This window comes from Dipodomys ordii, unplaced genomic scaffold, assembly GCF_000151885.1.
Source record: "Dipodomys ordii isolate 6190 unplaced genomic scaffold, Dord_2.0 Scaffold173, whole genome shotgun sequence".
In the NCBI taxonomy this organism is placed as follows: Eukaryota; Metazoa; Chordata; class Mammalia; order Rodentia; family Heteromyidae; genus Dipodomys; species Dipodomys ordii.
Genome location: NW_012267389.1, coordinates 654,642 through 675,173, shown reverse-complemented (window position 1 = coordinate 675,173; position 20,532 = coordinate 654,642). Strand labels below are relative to the sequence as shown.

Below are 20,532 nucleotides of genomic sequence, written 5' to 3'. Positions count from 1 at the left end.
TTGTCCAATTTGGAACTTAAGATACAGGACTATATGTGTAGTTAGGGTGATTCCTATCTTTAATTGCTGCCAACAATTTTTCGTGTTGCTGAATTTATAACAGGACAAGGGTTTTACTCTTTTTTGTTGTTGTTCAGTCATGGGGCCTGAACTCTGGGCCTCAGCACTGTCCCTCACTCAGCTCTTCAGTTCTTCAGAACTTGAGCCACAGCACCCCTTCCGGCTTTTTCTGCTTATGTGGTGCTGAGGAATCGAACCCAGGGCCTCATGCATGCAATGCAAGCACTCTACCACTGAGCCATCTTCCCAGCCCCCAGGTTTTTACTCTTAAAATGAGGGGATCCTATTACAAATACATTTCATCATTTACTAGATGATATGAGCACCAGGTGGTGTAAATGTGGAATAGGAGTTGCTGGGAGTGTTAAGATTTACCTGAATGTAGAAAAGAGGGTAAACAGGGTCCTCTGAGCTCTCTTTATCCTACTGGGATGGAGGGAGAGTGAATGCAGTAACTAACAAGCTCCCAGGTGGCTCCAGGGCTTCTGTTGTAGCTCTCACTTTGAATAACAAGCTCTCACTTTAACAACAGGAAGACAAAGAAGTGGGATCTCTTGGTGGAGAAATAGCTCTATAGAAAAGGAGTCTTCAGAGTTCAGTTGTAGGAACTAGCCTGTTCTGACCCAGCATCTATTCAACGTACTAAACCTGAAAATAGGTGAGCTTCCTGGAGCCATTTGGGTTCCCTTTCCTTAGGTGGTAACGTGGCTAGTGATTATTTTAACAATCTCATTTGAGGAAATAATATCTGATAATTGTAACAGAAATTGTCTACCATGAGTGGTATAGGAATTTCTTTCAGTTTGTCTTGTAGGAAAAGATGTATTTGCCAATATTACTTATAATATGATTGTGTACTTCACCAGGATTACAAAACAAATGTCATTTGAACAGTTTCATCTGTCATGGAAAAACGTGAGTCATTTGTGCAAGCCGTGTGTAAGGAGCTGATTGAAGACTTCCTGCAATTTGTTCAGCTTGATGTAAGTTCTGTTTTGGCTTTCTTGTGTTTTTGACTGTTGCTGATATGTCCAAAAACCATTTAGTCCCCAAATGAAATAGTTATCTCAGTGAATTGTTAGGGGCCAGTATTTATTTTTAAAATCTGCAAGAAACCATGTTAGATTCAAGTAGGCCTGCTTATGGGCTGAGCTAGAATATGGAAGGCAAGCAGAAGTTAACATCCATCTGTTTAACCATGGGGAAGCATTTGAGGACTGAAGAAGACAGGTTGTATTTGAACCTGAAGAGGTTCCAATGCCAGAATGGAAGGGACGGTGAGAAACCCTCTGCCATTTTAGGGAGTTCAGATTTTGTTCTGGCAGCGTGGCTGTCCACAGAGTGCCCAGCATGCCCGAATGAGGAGGGCCGGGAAGTGGAGGAGAAAGAGCAGAAGAAAGGGAAAGGAACATTTGCCTTTGGAAAACTCCATTGGTGAGAGAGGAGTCTGTAATTCTCCTGGGTGCTGAATGTGGGGTAGAAGCAAGAACTCTCAGCTGGTGTGTGGATATGAGTGGGGAGAGCCAAGGAAGATGCCAGGTTTGAGGAAGAAGATGGAGGTGCCAGCTGCAGGGCCACAGTCACTAGACATGTCTGAAGATCTCGAGGAAGTCCAGGATAGAGACAGGAGGAGTGTTACCAGCTGCATCAGATCTGTGGTAGAGGAGCAGCTGAGAGGCCTTGGGTGGAGTTCTGCTAAGATACCTAGGACTTTAGGGCATGGGATTCTGAGCCTCCCTGCCTTATCTGTTCTAGTTGTGCAATAAAAATCAAATTACAGAAGATAGCAAGTTAGAGAATAGCCTAATAATAAATTGGATGGCTAGCAACACTTATCAGATTTTAAAACAAATGAGCTTTTTTTGAAACAGGAGCTTTGATTTTGTATTACAAAATGCTATCCTAAAACTTAGCACACTTACAAGGCAATACCACAGAAGTATTTATAAGAGCAAAATATAATTTATAACTACATGAATGCTTTAGCAGTCAAAGTTATTTAAAGTCTGTGAAGGATGATAATCAGGGGAGGAATCCAAACATGTAACTCCTCTGAACAACTGACTGTTTATCAAAATGATACCGGGAAGTGGAAACAGTTTGGGGGAGGAAGGGCAAAGGGGATGGGCACCTCAATGGAGGGAAGGTGAGCCAATGCTGTCATTATATTCTGTGTGCATTATGACCTGTATCACTCGAGGGTGACATTGATGAAGCACTGCATTCATCACCTGATTTATGGAACTCTAACCTCTTTGTACAACTGCTTAATAGTTTTTGAAAGAGCTAAAATATTTTTTTAAAAAGCTATGCGAAGTCTAAAGGTTGCTTTTGCAAACAGCCTTCCTTTAGTATTAACAAAGACCTCAGTGAATGAACTGATTTAATGAATTAATAAAGCCAAAAGGCAAATGTAACAACTTAAGAGCATATACCGCTAAGCACATAGTATCTTTTGATGCTGAGAAGAACACAGCTAACTTTTTTGTGTGTGTTTTACAGAAAGATACTTCAGACCCTTTCTGTCTAAATGAGTTACTAGATGAATTATCAAGAAAACAGAAAGAAGAATTATGGCAAAGGCTGAAGAGCTTATTGACAGAAACATTATTAGAAAGCCCAGTGGATGGATGGCAGACGGCGGAAGTGCAGGGTGAAGACAGCATGGAAGTAGAGGATGGCCCCAAGATGGTATTAAAAATTACTGAGAGTAATTGAACTTACGAAAATGTTGTAAGAGGATAGAAGTAAATGCTAGGTGTAATTTCTGTTTGTTGTAGTTTTCAGACCTTGCTGCTATTTATTGCTATGAGGCAGCTTGAGCCACAGTGCTACTTCCGGTTTTCTAGTGGTTTATTGGAGTCTCACAGACTTTGCTGCCTGGGATGGCTTTGAACCTCGATCCTCAGATTTCAGCCTCCTGAGTAGCTAGGATTACAGACATGAGCTTCTGGTGCCTGGCCTTTTTGTTTTGTTTTCTTTTTTGTTTTTTGGTGCCAGTCCTGGAACTTGTACTTGCTCAAGGCTAGTGCTTTACCACTTGAGCCACAGCTCTACCTCTGCGCTGCCCCTGCACCCCACCCCCCCACCTTTGGTGCTTAATTGGAGATAAGGGTCTCACGGACTTTTCTTCCCTGGACTGCTTAGAACTGTGATCTCAAATCTGAGCCTCCTGAGTAGCTAAATTAAATTTCTTTTAAAATTTGAGTTTTAAATTTGTGATTTTAATTCATTTATATTTTTATTTTTCACTTATAGAAAAATAGCATAAAAATAATTCATGCAATCACATCTGTGATTCTTGCTTCTGTATCTGTAATAAGTGAAAATTCGAACTTTGAGGCCCTCTTGGAATGTGCTGTTATATTAAATGGTAAGTGCTTCTGTGACAAGTAGCATATTTAGCAATCGTGTACTAAAGTGACCACCTGTCTTCATGAGTAGTGTTGAGTTTAGAAGCAGAAGTGGAATAGAAACATAGCTTTGAACTCAGGCTCTTAGTTCAACTGGAAAAGGAGCAGTCAGGTACTGTTCTGAGTAACTTGCTTAATTTGGGGTGTGTTTGAATGTTTCAGGTGGTGAAGATGTGCAGTTCCGAGCAGCTACCCTCTTGTTTGCAAGTTCTGTAGGATAGTCTGTCTTGACTTACAGGACCATGACCAAGAGCTTCTTGAAGCACAAGATTTTATGATAAATTTCTCAGCTGCTACTCTGTTGTTGTTGTTTTATCTCCTTCCAGACTGAATGCCAATTTAACCAAGAACTTATAACAGTGAATTTTTTCCTCTAAATACATTATGAATATAATCTAAAGAGTAATTGTTGCCTTCCTTGGTTCTTTTAGAGTTTTAACTGAATTGTAAAGTTTTTACTAGCTTAGGAAGTACACTAGTCTGAATTAATGCAAGATTTAGTAATTAAGTATTTACATTAAATTACTGAATAGGCATACAAGCATTTTTATCTCTAAGAATGATTTGTATATGTGTGCACATGTGTGTTTATGTCACAACTGGGCCTTGAACTTAGGGCCTGGGTGCTGTCCCTTAATTTTTTTTGCTCAAGGCCAGTGTCTACCACTTGAGCTGTAACTTGACTTCCAGCTTTTTGATGGATAATTGGAGATAAGAGTCTCACAGATTTTCCTGCCTGGGCTGGCTTTGAACTGCAGTCCTCAGATCTCAGCCTCCTGAGTAGCTTGGGTTACAGATGTACCCTTCTGGTACCAGGATAAGAATGGTTTTTAAGAACATACCTTAAGCCAGGCAGAAATTAAAGACCCATACACAAAAAATGCCTCTATCTCTCACTATGAATGTAGTTTAGAATATTCTCATTTTTAACATCACTTGGATTGATGGATCTCTTTAGTGTATTGTTTTGATCAGGATGTTTGAAATTCAGCCTCAATAAAAAGTCATCCCTGAGCCAGATGATATTTGCTCATGCCTGTAATCATAGCTACTTGGACTAAGATCTGAGGATCACATTTGAAGCCAACCCAGGCAGGAAAGTCTGTGAGATTCTTACCTCCAATTAAACATTTAAAAAACCAGAAATGGATCTGTGGCTCAAGTTGTAGAACACTAGCCTTGAGCACAAACGCTCAGGGACAGCACTTAGGCCCTGAGTTCAAGTCCCAAGATCAGCACACACGTACACAAAAGGTCTCAGATGTTTGTGAATTTACTATCAGGTTATTTGTACAGTATTGACATAATGTCTGGTTAAATGACATTGTAGTTGCTATCAAATTCTTAGTTAATTTAGGAATCTTAAATTATAGTGACTTTCAGAAATCTGGATAATTGTGAGCATATTGCTAGTATTATGAATTTAATTATTGAGCTTTTTGGTTAATAAAAACAAATCATGCTCATTATGGTATAATGAGCCATATTTATTGTGATAGCTACTTTTACTGTTTCTCACCTATGTAAAAATTTGAAGCTACTATATCCAAGGAAAATGATAGTAGATTACTAGTAAGCAGATCTGACTATTGGTGTTAGTAAGGTTGATGGAAAATTGGAATGTGGCTAGTTTGATCTGTATGAAGCTTTCAAGTCTAAAGGTCTTTGTTGAATCTTTTTAAATAATAAGTATCATTTCATTAAGCATTTTCACTCTGTAAACAAGGTATATACATACTTGGCATATTAAAGATAATACTTTACTCACTTGGGAAAGCTTTATATTGTTCAAAATAGTCATACTTTGTACTATTGAATCTGGACTGATAAGAATTTGTTCTGTTTTAGGCATTTTATATGCCTTACCTGAATCTGAACGAAAACTCCAGAACTCCATTCAGGATCTGTGTGTCAGATGGTGGGAAAAGGGTCTGCCTGCCAAGGAGGACATGGGGAAGACTGCTTTTATCATGCTGCTGAGGAAGAGTCTGGAGACTAAATCAGTATGTTTCCTTAGTCCAACCTAAGTATTGCTCTACAGGGATCTGATGGGGCCTGATTCAGGTAGCCAAGCTAGGGGAGTTTCTTACACTTATAAGATGTGCAGATACCAAGGGTAGGTGCAGTGGCTTACATTGAGATGGAGAGCCAGGTTTTTCCTCCACCATTTTCTTTCCTCAGCGGTTGGCTGCTGTCTCTGTCCTTGCTCCATGGTTGCCACCTTTACCTTCTCGTACCAATTCAGGCAGGAAGAGAAAGCAAGGGAGCAGTGTTCATGGGCTCATTTGTTGAGAAGCTAAGGGACAGACGGTGTGCTGTGGGGGTGTCTGGGGGCTCTGCATCGCAGTGGTCCTCTGAGAGGGACTGGGCAGGTAGTTTGGCAGAGCCTTGGACCAAGACTTGGGCAGATCCTGAACTATTACTGGGATTTTTTTCACCTTACAGTTGTAGTTCTAAGAAAATTGTGACGGGGCCAAGGATAAACCACACTTGTTGTCTGGGCTGGTCCTGGGGCTGGTCCCAGGGCCTGAGCACTGTCTCTGAGCTAGCGGTCTACCACTTGAGCACCACTTCAAGCTTTTTTGAGTAGTTAATGAAGCTAAAGTCTCATGACCTTTTCTGCTCCAGATGGTTTCAAGTCATGAGCCTCATATCACAGTCTCCTGAATTGCTAGGATTACAGATGTGAGCCACCAGTGCCTATTTTGAAAGATACAACTCAAACTATTTCTCATACTTTAATCTTTGGTGTGTAGGTTAAAAATCTAGACTAAATCTATAGACTAGAAACGGAACAGTTATTTTCCTGATTGAGGCAATAATACATATTGGGCAAGTGAAAATAAAAAATTTGTCAAAACTTTTGCCATCTCATTGTGATCATTGTTATTTTAGGATATTGGTGATAACTTGTTTTTGACTCTACCCACCAGTATCTACTTCCATAGGATAACTCCTGGTGGATATGAATTTGAAGACTCTTCATTTTGTTTTGCCAATGGCTTTCTAGAAGGCTTTTACTTGTTTAGGCTACGCATGTATCTGAGGGCCTGAGTAGGTATTCTGCAAGGAGTAGTTAAGGTTAGGGCATAAAAGCCCTTGGCTGTACTGTAACCAGCTGTCTAATTTTCTCTGTTGCTCTGGGGAATGACTGAGAAATTCTTTTTCTTTCTTTTTTTTTTTTTTTTTTGTCGGTCGTGAGGCTTGAACTCTGGGCTTGGGCGCTGTCCCTCAGCTCTTCAGCTCAAGGCGAGTGCTCTATCCTTGAGCCACAGCGCCACTTCCTGCTTTCTGGTGGTTTATTGGAGATAATTGTCTCACGGACGGGGCTGGCTTTGAACCACGATCCTAACCACGATCAGATCTTAGCCTCCTGAGTGGCTAGGATTACAGGTGTAAGCCATCGGCCTCTGAGAAATTCTTTTTAGTGTCAGAATTTATTTGCAAGCTATCATTCATTTTTGGGCTGGGAATGTGGGTTAGTGGTAGAGTAGTAGAGCGCTTGCCAAGCATGCATGAAGCCCTGAGTTTGACTCCTCAGCGCCACATAAACAGAAAAGGCCAGAAGTGGCTCTGTGTCTCAAGTGGTAGAGTGCTAGCCTTGATCCAAAAGAAGCTCAGGGACAGTGCCCAGACCCTGAGTTCAACCCCAGGACTGGCAAAAAAAAAAAAAAGTTTTTGTTTTTTTTTTCATTTTCTTGCTGGTACTGTTTAGCTTTTAAATCAACTCCATTTTAAATGTCCTTGTAATATGTCTAAAATTGTTCAGTATAGTGGCTAATAGCCATGTGAAGCAATTGATGCAATGTAAAGTTTAAAAAATGAAGAATTTGAGCCAGGCTCCAGTGGCTCATGCCTGTAATCCTAGCCCATCAGATCCAGGGGATTGTAGTTCAAAACCAGCCTAGGCAGAAAAGTCTGCAATCCTAGCCCATCAGATCCAGGGGATTGTAGTTCAAAACCAGCCTAGGCAGAAAAGTCTGCAAGACTCCCACCTCTAAAAGAACCAGCTCAAGTGGTAGAATTGCAGCTGAGCAAGGAAGCTGAGCAAGTGTGAGGCTCTGAGTTCAGATTGTGTTGCCAAATAAGGAAAAAAAAAATGGCTCTTAGTTGTAGTAGACACAGTCTGTAGTTGTAGCCAGCTCTGGCCAGTGGCTGTGCAGTGAATACCTCAGACAGAGCATGCTTATTACGGGCGGTGGAGTTGAACAGGTTTTGACTGCTTTTGCCTATGTTAGAATGTTCTCTAGAGCTACAAGTAAATTTGTTTACTTCTTGCTTTCCTGTGACTTGTTGATTTATCTGTAATTGTCATTATTGGTGATGTGAAATATAAGTAAGTTGAAGTTTGACTTTACTATTCATTTAAAGAAGAACAAACCCTAACTACACCATTGTTCTTTCTGGTTTCATTCTCAGGGTGCAGATGTGTGTCGGATTTGGCGCATTCATCAGGCTTTATATTGCTTTGATTATGATTTGGAGGAAAGTAGAGACATTAAAGATATGCTGCTTGAATGCTTCATAAATGTCAATTATATCAAGAAAGAAGAGGTAAATAGCTTTTTCTTTTTGTTCTGTTTGTGAACTACTTCTTTAGTGGAAGGTTTTCCCATATTTGTTTGGCTACTGTTTGTGTCATGCCTAGCATAGCATTTCATGGAAGAGCTGTGTATTTTTTTTTGTTGTTTTTGTTGGTTGTGGGTCTTGAGCTATGGGCCTGGGCGCTGTTTCTCAACTCTCCAGCTCAAGGTGAGCCCTCTACCACTTGAGCCACAGCGCCACTTCATTTTCTGGTAGTTAATTGGAGATAAGAGTCTCATGGGGACTTTCTTGCCTGGTCTGGCTTTGAATGGCAATCCTCAGATCTCAGCCTCCTGAGTAGCTAGGATTACAGGGGTGAGTCACCAGCGCCTGGCTTAAGCTGTGTATTCTTTGTACCTCAGTTTGTATGGCAGTGTCAAGCACACACTTAAACAAGTCTTGTTTTTTATTTGTCATCAAATTGAATTGTAACAGGTGAGTCCTGGGTGGGCTGGGGAGGGAGGGGAACCATGCTTGCATTAAAAAAGAAAAAAAAGGGCTGGGAAGGTGGCTCAGTGGTAGAGCGCTTGCCTTGCATGCATGAGGCCCTGGGTTCAATTCCTCAGCACCACATAAGCAAAAAGAAAAAAAACCGGAAGTAGCGCTGTGGCTCAAGCGGTAGAGCGCTAGCCTTGAGCTGAAAAGGTGAGGGACAGCGCCCAGGCCCAGAGTTCAGGACCCCCCCAAAAAAAAACAAAACTCAGGGTCTGGGTGCTATCTCTGGTACTATTCCTTTTGCTCATTCTTTCGCTTGAGCCACAGCTCCACTTCTGGCTTTTTGAGTAGTTTATTGAAGGTAACAGTTTTATGGACTTCCTGCCCTGGCTGGCTTCCAATCGCAATCATATAGGCATGAGCCACCCTGGCACCTGGCTCATAATTGCATTTTTGTTCGTTTTGTTGGTTATGGGGCATGAACTATGGGCCTGAGCACTGTCCCTCAGCTCTTCAGCTCAAGGTGCTCTACCACTTGAGCTACAGCGCCACTTCCAGTTTTCTGGTGGTTTATTGGAAATAAAGAATTTCACGGACTTTCCTGCCCGGACTGGCTTTGAGCCGCAATCCTCAAATCTCAGCCTCCTGAATAGCTAGGAGCCACCGGCACCTAGCTCATAATTGCATTAAAAAATTTTTTTTAATTGAGATTAGGTGATTACATAAATTTCACAGTATTGTGGAGTAGTGATACTTGGCTAAAGTCACAAACACACCTTCACAAGGCAAATTGTCTTGTTTTGTTTTGGTCAGTCGTGGGGCTTGAACTCTGGGCCTGGGCGGCAAATTGTCATTCATGGTCTATAAAGTTTGTGAATTCTATGAGCTTTAATGATACTATTATTTCTTCCACATCAGGTGATATTTACATTTCTTTACTTTTGCTTAGTGTAAGCTGTTCCCTCTTTCCCTCTCATTCCTCCCTTACCATCACTGTTTTTGGGTTGTTTAGTTCATTTTCATCCAGTGCAGCTGATGGGCCAGTCAGTTGTATGTTTTCCCATTTCCCACTGATTCTGTGCCCTCCTAGTTTCCCTCCATTGCGGGCATAAATAAATAAATAAATAAATACACACACACATGCACACACACACACACACCCACACACCCATACCCATATATGTGGTCAAGAGCATGGAGTCATTTAGCAATGATATGACAAAGTGAGTAGCTGTCCTTTGTTTCTCGAGTCCTGTTTACTTTGTCATATCTCCTTGCATTTTGGCATTACATCTACATATCAGGGAGAACATGTACCATTTGTCTCTTTCCTCTTGGCTTACCTCGCTCAACATGATTTCTTCTAGTTCCATCCATTTCCCTGCAAATGCTGTCATTTTGTCCTTTCTAATGGCTGCCTAATATTTCCTCGTATATAGGTAAGGTCTGCACAGAGACACATCCCTCCCTCTTGGCTAAGTCTTGGCCCAGTGCTATTACCTAGGTAACCGGCACGCCTGGAAGCAGTCACCTTCTGCTGCTAGGTCACATCCTGGGCCACCTCTGGTCACATGCCTCCCATCTGACCCTGAGGTCACATCCCGATCCAGTGTGGCCACACCTCTTCCTGTCCCTGGCCTAGATACGTCCTAGCCCAGGGGTGGGTCAACCCTTTCCTTTTCAGCCATGCCTCTGCCATGCGCAGGGGGGCGGGGAGGCAGCAGTTTGGTAAATAGCAATTCGCCTGAATAGTGTGTGGTGTTCTCTTCATCGGCTACCTAGTGAAACTTCCCTGTTTGATATACCTTACAGTCAGTAGTCCAAAAACTATCACCGCACAACGTTCTCCCTTACTTTTTCTGCCCATCTGGTAAATACGGAGGGCCTCTGGCCTGTTACACTGGTTACATTGGGTGGTTCCCCTCTGGCTGCTAAGCCTTAGGGCTAGTCAAAGTGACATGTGCTTTAAACATGAAGTGTGTGGGCTTGGGGACTCAGTGTGAGCGAAGCATTATAAAATAGCTCAGTCTTCTTTGTATTTGTTATGTACTTGTTATAAATGATATTTTGGAAATAATCACTTCATATAAAATGTTACAAAGTGAAATTAGTTTTTTTTTACTCTTACTAGCATGGTTTCTAGAGAATTAAAAATTACAGAGTAGGAAACCAGTGAGGTTATACAGTTGGCTAAACTGCATCTTATGCAATGCTGGGTTGAAAAACTTTGTTTAAAACTTTGTTTCCTCCTTTGAATATCACATGTCTACACTCAGTTTTCTGATCAGTCACTGATGTGGTCAGGCAACTTTCCAGTTACTAACAGTGTTAATAACTGTTTAACTGTAAACTTTACTGGCAAGTTATTTACAGTGAATGTTCTTGTTACAAATGGGTTGCCTCATTTAAATCAAAGTGTTGGCTGTGTAGAACACACAGGCTGTAGGAAGGCATTTGTGAGCAGTGACAGTTCATGGGCTGTCACTGAGGAAATTCTTAAGAGAGTATAAGCGTTCTTTCTTCTTGTAATCGTGTGTAGTCTAGTGGCATGCACCTAAACTAATATTATGTGATATAACCAGTGCTGTATGTGATTGATGGCAAACAGCTTCATGGGTCTCAGTTTTCTCATTTATGAAAGATGAGCAGTTCCGTCTCCATGCCCAAGTGCTCAGTTTCCAGCCCTCTTCAATATCAGGTTATGTGACTGTCAAAGGCAGAGCCAGAATGAAATGTTGAAGGACCCATCGTCAGGGTCTGCATGGCTGTATCTCTTGAGTGGCCCCAGTGTCTGCCTACAGAAGTCTTTGCCCAACTCCACCGATGTGTGCAAGTTTGTAATCACACTTCCTTTTTAGGAATAGCCAACTTTAATAATATTGTTTATTAGTTATTAGGAACTTTTTGTTTGTTGCAGTTTTACTTTACTTTTTTGTTTTGTTTTTGAGGTGTGAGCTTACTATGAAGCCCAAGCTAAGCTGGGCTCAGCTTGTGATCCTTTTACCTCAGCCTCCTGAGTACTTGCATGCTTCACCACGCCCAGCTTTTAGTTTCAGTTTCAAGATCAAACCCTGTTTGTTTGTTTTTTAAACAGGGAAGAAGATTTCTTAGCTTTCTCTTCAGTTGGAATGTAAACTTTATTAAAATGATCCATGGCACCATCAAAAACCAGTTACAGGGATTACAAAAGTAAGTATTAAAGGTAATTAAAATTTTGTGCTGTTAATGTGACTTTGACTTTGAAACATCTATTTATTCATTTTCGTGTCTGTCTTGGGCTTGAACTCAGCACCTAGGTGCTTTTCATGAGGTTTTTTTGCTCAAGATCAGCACTCTACTACTTGACCCACAGCTCCATTTCCAGGTTTTTGCTGGTTAATTGGATATAAAAGTTTCGCAGACTTTCCTGCCAGGACTGGCTTTGAATTGGAATCCTCGGATCTCTGCATTTTGACTAGCTAGGATTACAGATGTGAGCCACCACCAGCCCAATTGACTTGGCTTTTCAAAGTTATATTAGCCAGGCACTGATGTCTCATTCATGTCTGTAATCTAGCTGCTCAGGAGACTGAGATGTGAGCATGGCAGTCCAAAGCCCGGCTTGGGCAGGAAAGCATATCCAGTCACCCACCAAAAAGCTGGAAGTGGAGCTGTGACTCAAGGTAGAATGCTGGCTTTGAGCAGAAAAAGCTAAGGGACAGCACACAGGCTCTGGAGTTGAAGTTCTAGTACCAATGAGTGTGTGCGTGTGCGCACACACACATACACACAGTTATATTGATGTATTGGAAGCTTTGGAATTAATGTAACATTATATGCCACTATATCACCAGGTAGTTTTTGTTAAACTACCATTATAGTAGGACATCATTCTTTCAGTAGTAACCACTGAAGTTAAGCTTTTTAAATTTGTCTCTTCTCCTTCCCTCTCTTTCCTCCCTTCTTCTTTCCTTTTTCCCCTCTTCCCTTCTGTCCTCTCCATCATCCCTCCTTTTCTTCTTTCCTCCCTATCTTCTCCTTCTCTCTCCTCCTTTGCTCCCTCTCCCTCCCTGCTCCCTTTTCCTTCCTTCCTTCCCTTCTCACTAGTTGTCCAGGCTAGTCTCAATCCTAGAGACTCAAACTCAGGCTCCAGTAATTCTCTTATCTCAGATAACTGGAACTTGACGTGGTAATGGTTCTCTAGTCAAATTATGTACCCTAAGCTTAGGTCTTAGCCTCACTCATAACAAAGCCCATGTCATTAGTATTTCTGATAATATTCGGAATGTAAAGTATGTCTCTTCTGGTGATTGCTGGAAAGAGCCTTCTGGTTGAAGAACCCAGGGAAGCAGAATTAGATGCTCCATGACCAGTACGGCTCTTCACATAGCGCTGGTCAGAGGTGGCTTTTGAATGTTTACATTTGCTCGGTGCTGGCATTGAATACTTGTGTGCATTTCAGAAGCCGTCCTTTTTAGCTCTCTCTCTTCAAAAAAAAAATTTAAATTTGTATCATTATAAAGGTGATATACAGAAGGTACAGTCAGGTAGTGAGCACATTTCTTTTTGGACAGTGTCACCCCTTCCCTTGCTCTCTGATTTTCCCTCCTCTTATCTCTCTTTTGAGGTGGGCTGTGTAGATTAAATTTCCAACCACTGGTAACTGTAAATAGTAAGTTGGGATTTGGTTCTTGATTTCTGATGGCAAAGTTTCTGCTACATTCTAGATTGCTTTCTAATAGTTCCTCATTTGGGTTAATAATAGGTTTTTAAACTTCTGTGATTCAAAGGTCAGCTGATAATTTAAAGGTTCTTGTATTTGAGGACTCTATAGTATCTTAGACAGTCCAGAATGACTGCAGGTCAAAATTTACTTAATATTGGAGTGATGTTGCCTTTAGAATTTGGTTATTGGCTTAGGTTCTTACAATTTCACAGGAAATGGTAAAATTCTGGAGGCATTTACTCAAGATCAAGAAAGAGTGTTTCTGCTTTCTACTTCAGGTAAGTTTGCCGAGCCTTGGTCTATCTATCTAAACAGAACTTCTTCTCCAGGGAGGCAGAGTAACTGAAATGATACATATTAAAGGCCTAATTCTTGAAACTTGAACTAAACACATCTTTTTTTCTTTTAAATAGGTCTTTGATGGTACACATTGCAGAAATTTATTTCAGAGCTTGGAAGAAGACTTCAGGGAAAATACTGGAGGTATTTTCATTTTCTTAAATGCTTGCTGTATTTTAGTTACTAAAGTACTTAGGACTCTTTAAAGCTGTGTCTGCTATTACAGAGATGTGGCAGTCCTGACTGTGTTTGTCTGCGTGCAGAGGCGTAGCCTCAGGAGTCACATCGCTCACCCCCAGTGCCTCCTGGAGTGATTTTGAGAATTGAGAGACATTCACCGTGAATATAGTTAGCCTTCACAACTGTACTAGTTACAGAGATATGGTTATATAACTCATAACCCCTGTGAACAATTCAGCAACCCTTTCAGACAAAAATGAAGTGTCTGTTATCTCTTAATATTTTTCTCATTTTAGGTTCTAAACATAAGGGTAAACATTTTAAGTTCAAAGTGTCCTTGGAGAGTCTTCCTGATCCTTCTCTTTGGAGCGCTGGTGGTGGCTGGTGAAGGCTGGTCAGGGCAAACTGTAGTTACCATGGTTTAGTTTGTTTTTGTTTTCTCTCTTTTCCACACTGCTCTTCTGCCAAACATAACCTCAGTTTCCAGTGTCAGGGTTTGTCACTGACTTCTACTTCTGGAAAACAAAAATCTGCTATAGTCCCCTGCAGACAACTTTTTAAAAATATCCTTCTCTGAGGCCACAGAGTCCTGTTCACAGGAGGTATGAGGTTTGGATAGCAGACCGCAGGATCTGCTGGGGTTGGGAGTTGTTCTTGTAGGCTTGGCCCTTCCTCCCTTGCTCAACCCTGAGTTCTTTCTGAACCCTGGGCTGCAGAAGAGGCTCTCACACCCCTTCCTGCCCAGCCCTTCTTAGTGGCAGCCTAAGAATGTTGTTCTTTTTAGTTAGTTTTGAGTCCTGGTCCCCACTAAGAGGTGTTACTATTGCAGATCTGAGGAGACTCTTGGAACAGGCCTCCAGTGCTAGGTGGAAGCTTGCTGTACTAGGGGCACAGGTTTTACACTCCTCAGATAAGACAGCAGCTAAGTGCTGTCCATGGTACGTGAAAACTGAATGAGGAACTATAGAGAGACATAGAATTACAGTGAGAAAGCTCTGTTGAGAAGATCCAAGTGGTCCCTTCTGAATATAAGGTAGACTAGTCCAGCCATTCATCCCCGCCGGCCGGCCGGGGAGAGGGGAGGGAGGTGGGGGAGGGGGAGTGACAAATAAAAAAAAAAAGGTAGACTACCCAAATGCCTACTGTCTGCCTTGCCACCTGTACACAGCAAGTGTCAAGCAATGTACTTGTTTTCAGACCATTGAAAACGATTGCATCCAGGACTTCATGTTCCATGGCATCCACCTTCCCAGGAAGTCTCCAGTGCACTCCAAAGTACGGGAGGTAAGGCACCTCTAATGCTTCTATTGAGAATAAATTGTTGAGATCATGTTTCATCCTTTGTTGTTAGACATTGTTTTGCTTAAATTTTTTTTTTTTGGTTGGTTGTGGGGCTTGGACTCTGGGCCTGGGCGCTGTCCCTCAGCTCTTCAGCTCAAGGCTAGCGCTCTACCACTTGAGCCACAGCACCACTTCTGGCTTTCTGGTGGTTAATTGGAGTCTCATGGACTTTCCTGCCTGGGCTGGCATTGAGCCATGATCCTCAGATCTCAGCCTCCTGAGTAGCTAGGATGACAGGTGTGTGCCACCGGTGACTGGGGTTGTTTTGCTTAAATTTAAAAGTTAAGTTATACTTTCAGGCCATCAATCAGAGAGGATTCTCAGAATCTTGATATTTGGTATCTAGCAGTTTTGTTACACCACCTGTGCTGTAATGAGAAAGGCAAACACATGCTTTTGTTAAGACAGGAAGAACTCTGTATTTCCCTCCTTAGCCTTTAGAGTGTTGGGATTACAGCCATGTGCCACTGTGCTTGCAACTGCTGTGTTTAAAAGTGAATTTTATGCTGCTTGAATTATGTCTCTACAAAATATTCTAAGCTACTACACCATTGATGCCAAAATGAGATCTCTCTCTCCCTCCCTCTCTCTCTCTCTCTCTCTCTCTCTCTCTCTCACACACACACACACACAAAGTTAAAGACTAATATTACCTATTACCATTAAACTCTCAGATAAGGAAAAAACAATAGCCCCATGTTGTTCTTTCAGGTTAAGATAATAGATTCACTTAGAATGTAGGCTGTTTAATGGTCTGTTTCATGTTTCTAGTTTCCATTGTTCACTAATAAATTTTCTCTCCCAGTGGAATGAATTGTGAAAGTAGGGCAAAACAGGATCTTGAAAAGACTGTAGCTGAGAAAGGAGAAGAGAATGGTAGCCACAAGATGATCTGTTTTCTTCCAGGCACCAGTGGATCATGCTGTAACCCTAGCTACTTAGGAGGCTGGAATTGGGAGGATTATAGTTTAGAGCCAGCCCAGGCCAAAAATGTTCCCAAGACCTCTTCCTGATAGAGAGCTGGATATGATGGTGTGCATTTCTTGTCCTTGCTATGATGGGAAAGCTGAATATGGCAGATTGTACCCAGGCATGTGCACTCAGACATCAGGACCCTGTCTTAAAAACAATCAGCAAAACCAGATCTTGAGATGTAGCTCATTGCTAAGAACACCTGCCTAGCCAGTGTGAGGTTCTGAATTCAAACCTTAGTACTGCCAAAGGAAAGGGGACAAAAAGGTGATCTGTTTTCTGATTCTTCATAAGTTTTGGTAAAAACTTGGATCTAAATTATGCTTCTGTTGTGAAGGGTCACTGATTAGTGGAGCTGAAAATAGAGAAACCGTCATCTGTCTCCAGTGGATGGCAGAGAGCCTGCTGATGCCTGCTGCTAGCGGGTAATAGTGGGTTTAATGAGCATGTGGGGCCAAGAAACATCAGTTGAGCAAACTCCTTAACACATTCCCCTTTGCCATTGTACACTGAACGTGAGAGGTTTAAACAACAGTTCTATTGAAACGATGCAGCCATTAGAAATTGTTTCTCATGTTTTATCTATTTGTTTGTTTGTTTTTTTGATCAGTTGTAAGGCTTGAGCTTTGGGCCTGGGCACTGTCCTTTAGCCTTTCAGTTCAAGGGGAGTGCTCTACCACTTGATCCACAGCATCACTTCCGGTTTTCCAGTTGTTAGAGATAAGAGTCTCAGGGACTTTCCTGCCTGGGCTGTCTTTGAACCACAATCCTCAGGTCTCACTGGCACCTGGCTTATCTATTTGGTTTTTAAGACAGGATCTCATTAAGTTGGCCAGGCTGACTTTGACCTCCTGGGCTCACATGATCCACCTTCCATGGCTTTCCTGAATAATCATGACAGAGGAGTGTACCCTTATGCCTGGAATGGAGTACAGAGATCGAATCCATATTGTAATCTTCATTTCAGTCAGGGTTTCTTTCTCATCATTTGCCATGTCAGAACTGTTATCTTTCTAGGTGCTCTTGCGAGGGAATATTGTGACAGGGAAGGGAGAGAATAACCTCGCTTCTTGTTTTTTTTTTGTTGTTGTTTTTAATCTTTGCCTTTTTTTTTTTTGAGACAGTCTTGTTATATAACCCAGCTGGCCTTGAATATTGATTCTCCAGTTTGAGCCTGTTGACTGTTGGGGTTGTAGGGATGCATTACTTTACCAAGCTTGAATACACTTTAAAAACAATATTGCCTTTCTCTTGTTTTTCTTAGGTGTTGAGTTACTTTCACCAACAGAAAATTCGACAGGGAGTGGAAGAGATGCTGTATCGATTATATAAGCCTATTCTTTGGAGAGGATTAAAGGTATGCATTAAAATAAGTGTGCCTATGTTCTGGATCTAGCAGTTATGCTTTGAATTGAACATATGCTAATTTAAAAGTGTAATAAGGCAATAAAAGATAGGAGACCAAGTGTAGTGCCAAATTTTGGAACAAAACGCTTGTGTGTTTTTTTGTTTTGAGATCATGTCTTCCATTGTTCAGACTGTCCTCAAGCTGTGCACTCAAGTGACCCACCTCCCTCAGCCTCTGGTGGGCTGGACTATAAGCATCACTAAGCCTGTCAGAAAAATTGAGCGTTTGTTGCAAGGCATTGGTAGTTTACGCCTTTAATCTTTATACTGGGACATCAAGAAGGTTTACATCTTGACTAGAAAAGTTGGAAAGACCCTACCAGAAATAACCGCCAGGGGCTGGAGGGGGCACAGAAAGGGAGGGAGAAAGGGTGAAGAGATGTACACATGTTGTTCAGCATACACTGTGGAGCATGACCTATGCAGCTGGGCGGGGATGGGCGGTGAAGGCGGGGATGGGCGGTGGAGGCGGGGATGGGCGGTGGAGGCAGGCATGTCGGGGGATTGAAGGGGGAAGGAGTGACATTGTCCAGAAAATACAACGTACTCACATTGGCTGACTTATGAGATGGCAGCCCCTCTGTTCAATACCTCAATCATAACGATAGTTGTAAGAAAATTAAAAACATAACTTAGGGGGAAAAATCACCAAAAGGCAGGATTTGAGGTGTTATTCAAGTGGTAGCGTACTAGCATATAATGACCTGAATTCAAACCTCAGCACCACAAGGGAAAAAAAGAATATTTCTGGGGTCTACTTACCTGCAAAAGTAGAGTGCACAGTGATTGTGAAATGAACAGCTGGGCAGGAGAACAGAACATGTATGAATGCCAGTGGGGCTGGCGGCATGTGGAGCCGCCCTGGCTGCGTTTCCTTCCCTCATGTTCCATGCTGCTAGCAAGGGCAGGAGGCAGAAGCGCTCTTGGTGAGTGTTCCGATGAACAGACTGCCCTGGTGTCCTCAGAGGTGATGACTCTTTTTTTTTTTTTTTTGGTCGGCCGTGGGGCTTGAACTCTGGGCCTGGGCACTGTCCCTCAGCTCTTCAGCTCAAAGCTAGCACTCTACCACTTGAGCCACAGTGCCACTTCCGGCTTTCTGGTGGTTTATTGGAGATAGGAGTCTCACGGTCTCTCATGCCTGGGCTGGCTTTGAACTGCGATCCTCAGATCTCAGCCTCCTGAGTAGCTAGGATTACAGGCGTGAGCCACCAGCGCCCAGCAGAGGTGATGACTCTTGATGACACATGGTGGACTTTGTGCAAGGAAACTGATCTTTAATATCTGTTATGGTCAACTGAGAGTTTGACTTAATTAAAGACAGCACCACAAAGTCTAGACATGCTTTTACTTTTTTTTTATTTTTTTTTGGGGGGGTGTGTGTTAGAGATAAGACTGAAGGCCTCAAAAATGCTAACTGTATTAGGTCAACAAGCCATAGCAGCAGTACACTTTGACCAACTTAAAGATTAAAATGTTCTTTTCTTTCTTTCTTTCTTTACGGTTATCATAAAAATTGTGTATAAAAGTTTAATAGGTAAATCAGGTAAAAAAAAAAAAGCATGTTTCTTTTTAGACGATGTTTTTCCCTAAACTTTTCTTTCAGTTACAAATTAATCTATATTAATAGAGATAGAAGTGTTAACTTAGGAATTCCAGACTTAAGCTTGATTAGATATTATTTCTGAGAATCTAAAAAATACTTTACTCTTTTAGGCCAGAAACTCTGAAGTTCGATCAAACGCTGCATTGTTATTTGTTGAAGCATTTCCTATTAGAGATCCAAACTTCAGTGCCATCGAAATGGATAGTGAAATTCAGAAGCAGTTTGAAGAACTGTATGTATGTATTCACGTGGTGGAGCTGCTGAGGGTCTTCAGCTCTGTCCAGTTGGGACACTTAGCTGCTGGCACAGTGCACAGCCTGCTTGTTTCCCTTTAAATGCAGTGCCCGGTGTTCCCCACTCAGAAAAGTGTATGGATTCTTTTTATTCTTTCTTTCTTGGGGCCATACCAACAGCCATTTCTAGTTTTCTGGTGGTTTATTGGAGATGAGAGTCTCTTGGGATCTCAGCCTTCTGAGTGTTCAGATTGCAGGCATGAGCCACCAGTGCCCACTAGGTTTTTTGGGGTTTTGGGTGTTTTTTTTGTTTGTTGCTCCTTTTTTGTTGTCAATACCCACATTCCCACAGGTATTCTGATCCAGTTTCTCCTTTGTCACCCTCCCTCGCTCCTCACTGTCTTCTGGAGACATTTTAACAGGTTTCATTGCTCTCTTGCTGCTTTCATACATGCAAATGAAATACTTGGGTCATAGTCATCCTCTCAGCCTCCCAGCCCTTCCAAAGGGACCCTTCCTCACTAACAGCTTGCTGTACTTTCTTGTAATTACTCTTTTTCAGTGTGTATAAATTGTACCAAGGAGTTTCACTGTGGCATTTCAAACATACAATCTTTTAATCAGAAGAGTCTTCTCCATTGATTTCTTTTTTCCTACACCTATACCCTATTGCATATATTACAAATTAAAGCTATTGCATATCAAAATGACAAGTTCTTATTAAAAACTTAAGTTCTTTCTTTTTTTGGGGATGGGGGGTTGGTTGTGGGTCTTGAACTCTGGGCCTGGGTGCTGTCCCTGTCTTCAGCTCAAGGTGAGTGTTCTACCACTTGAGCCATAGCACCACTTCCAGTTTTCTAGTGGTTTTACTGGAGATAAGAGTCTCACAGACTTTCTTGCTCGGGCTGGCTTTGAACTGTGATCCTCAGATCTCAGCCTCCTGAGTAGCTAGGATTACAGGCATGAGCCACTGGCACCCGGCCCTAAATTCTTTTGAGAGTCAAAAGAACTCACATATTGAGTCAAACCCTGAATCTTTAACCTTTTAAAAAATAAAAGTGATTTTTTTTTTTTTGGTCGGTCGTGGGGCTTGAACTCTGGGCCTGGGCGCTGTCCCTCAGCTCTTTCAGCTCAAGGCAAGTGCTCTACCACTTGAGCTACAGTGCACTTCCGGTTTTCTGGTGGTTTATTGGAGATAGGAGTCTCACAGTCTTTCCTGCCCGGGCTGGCTTTGAACCGTGATCCTCAGATCTCAGCCTC

General features: G+C 42.0%; 1 protein-coding gene across 2 annotated transcripts in view; it reads left to right on the top strand.

The window, feature by feature from the left end:
* The first annotated feature begins 474 nt into the window (after positions 1-474).
* Positions 475-20,532, top strand: part of Ncapg2 (non-SMC condensin II complex, subunit G2) — a 59,009-nt gene continuing 38,951 nt past the window's right edge. The window contains exons 1-11 of one of the 2 annotated variants that reach the window (XM_013033640.1): positions 475-718; positions 927-1,043; positions 2,563-2,751; positions 3,319-3,433; positions 5,322-5,476; positions 7,893-8,027; positions 11,587-11,681; positions 13,611-13,680; positions 14,914-15,000; positions 17,294-17,386; positions 19,150-19,275. In XM_013033640.1, coding sequence (XP_012889094.1) covers positions 966-1,043; positions 2,563-2,751; positions 3,319-3,433; positions 5,322-5,476; positions 7,893-8,027; positions 11,587-11,681; positions 13,611-13,680; positions 14,914-15,000; positions 17,294-17,386; positions 19,150-19,275 — 1,143 coding nt within the window. In that variant the 5' untranslated portion in view covers positions 475-718; positions 927-965. The remainder of the gene's footprint in view (positions 719-926; positions 1,044-2,562; positions 2,752-3,318; positions 3,434-5,321; positions 5,477-7,892; positions 8,028-11,586; positions 11,682-13,610; positions 13,681-14,913; positions 15,001-17,293; positions 17,387-19,149; positions 19,276-20,532) is intronic. The other variant, XM_013033639.1, reaches the window with a different exon arrangement.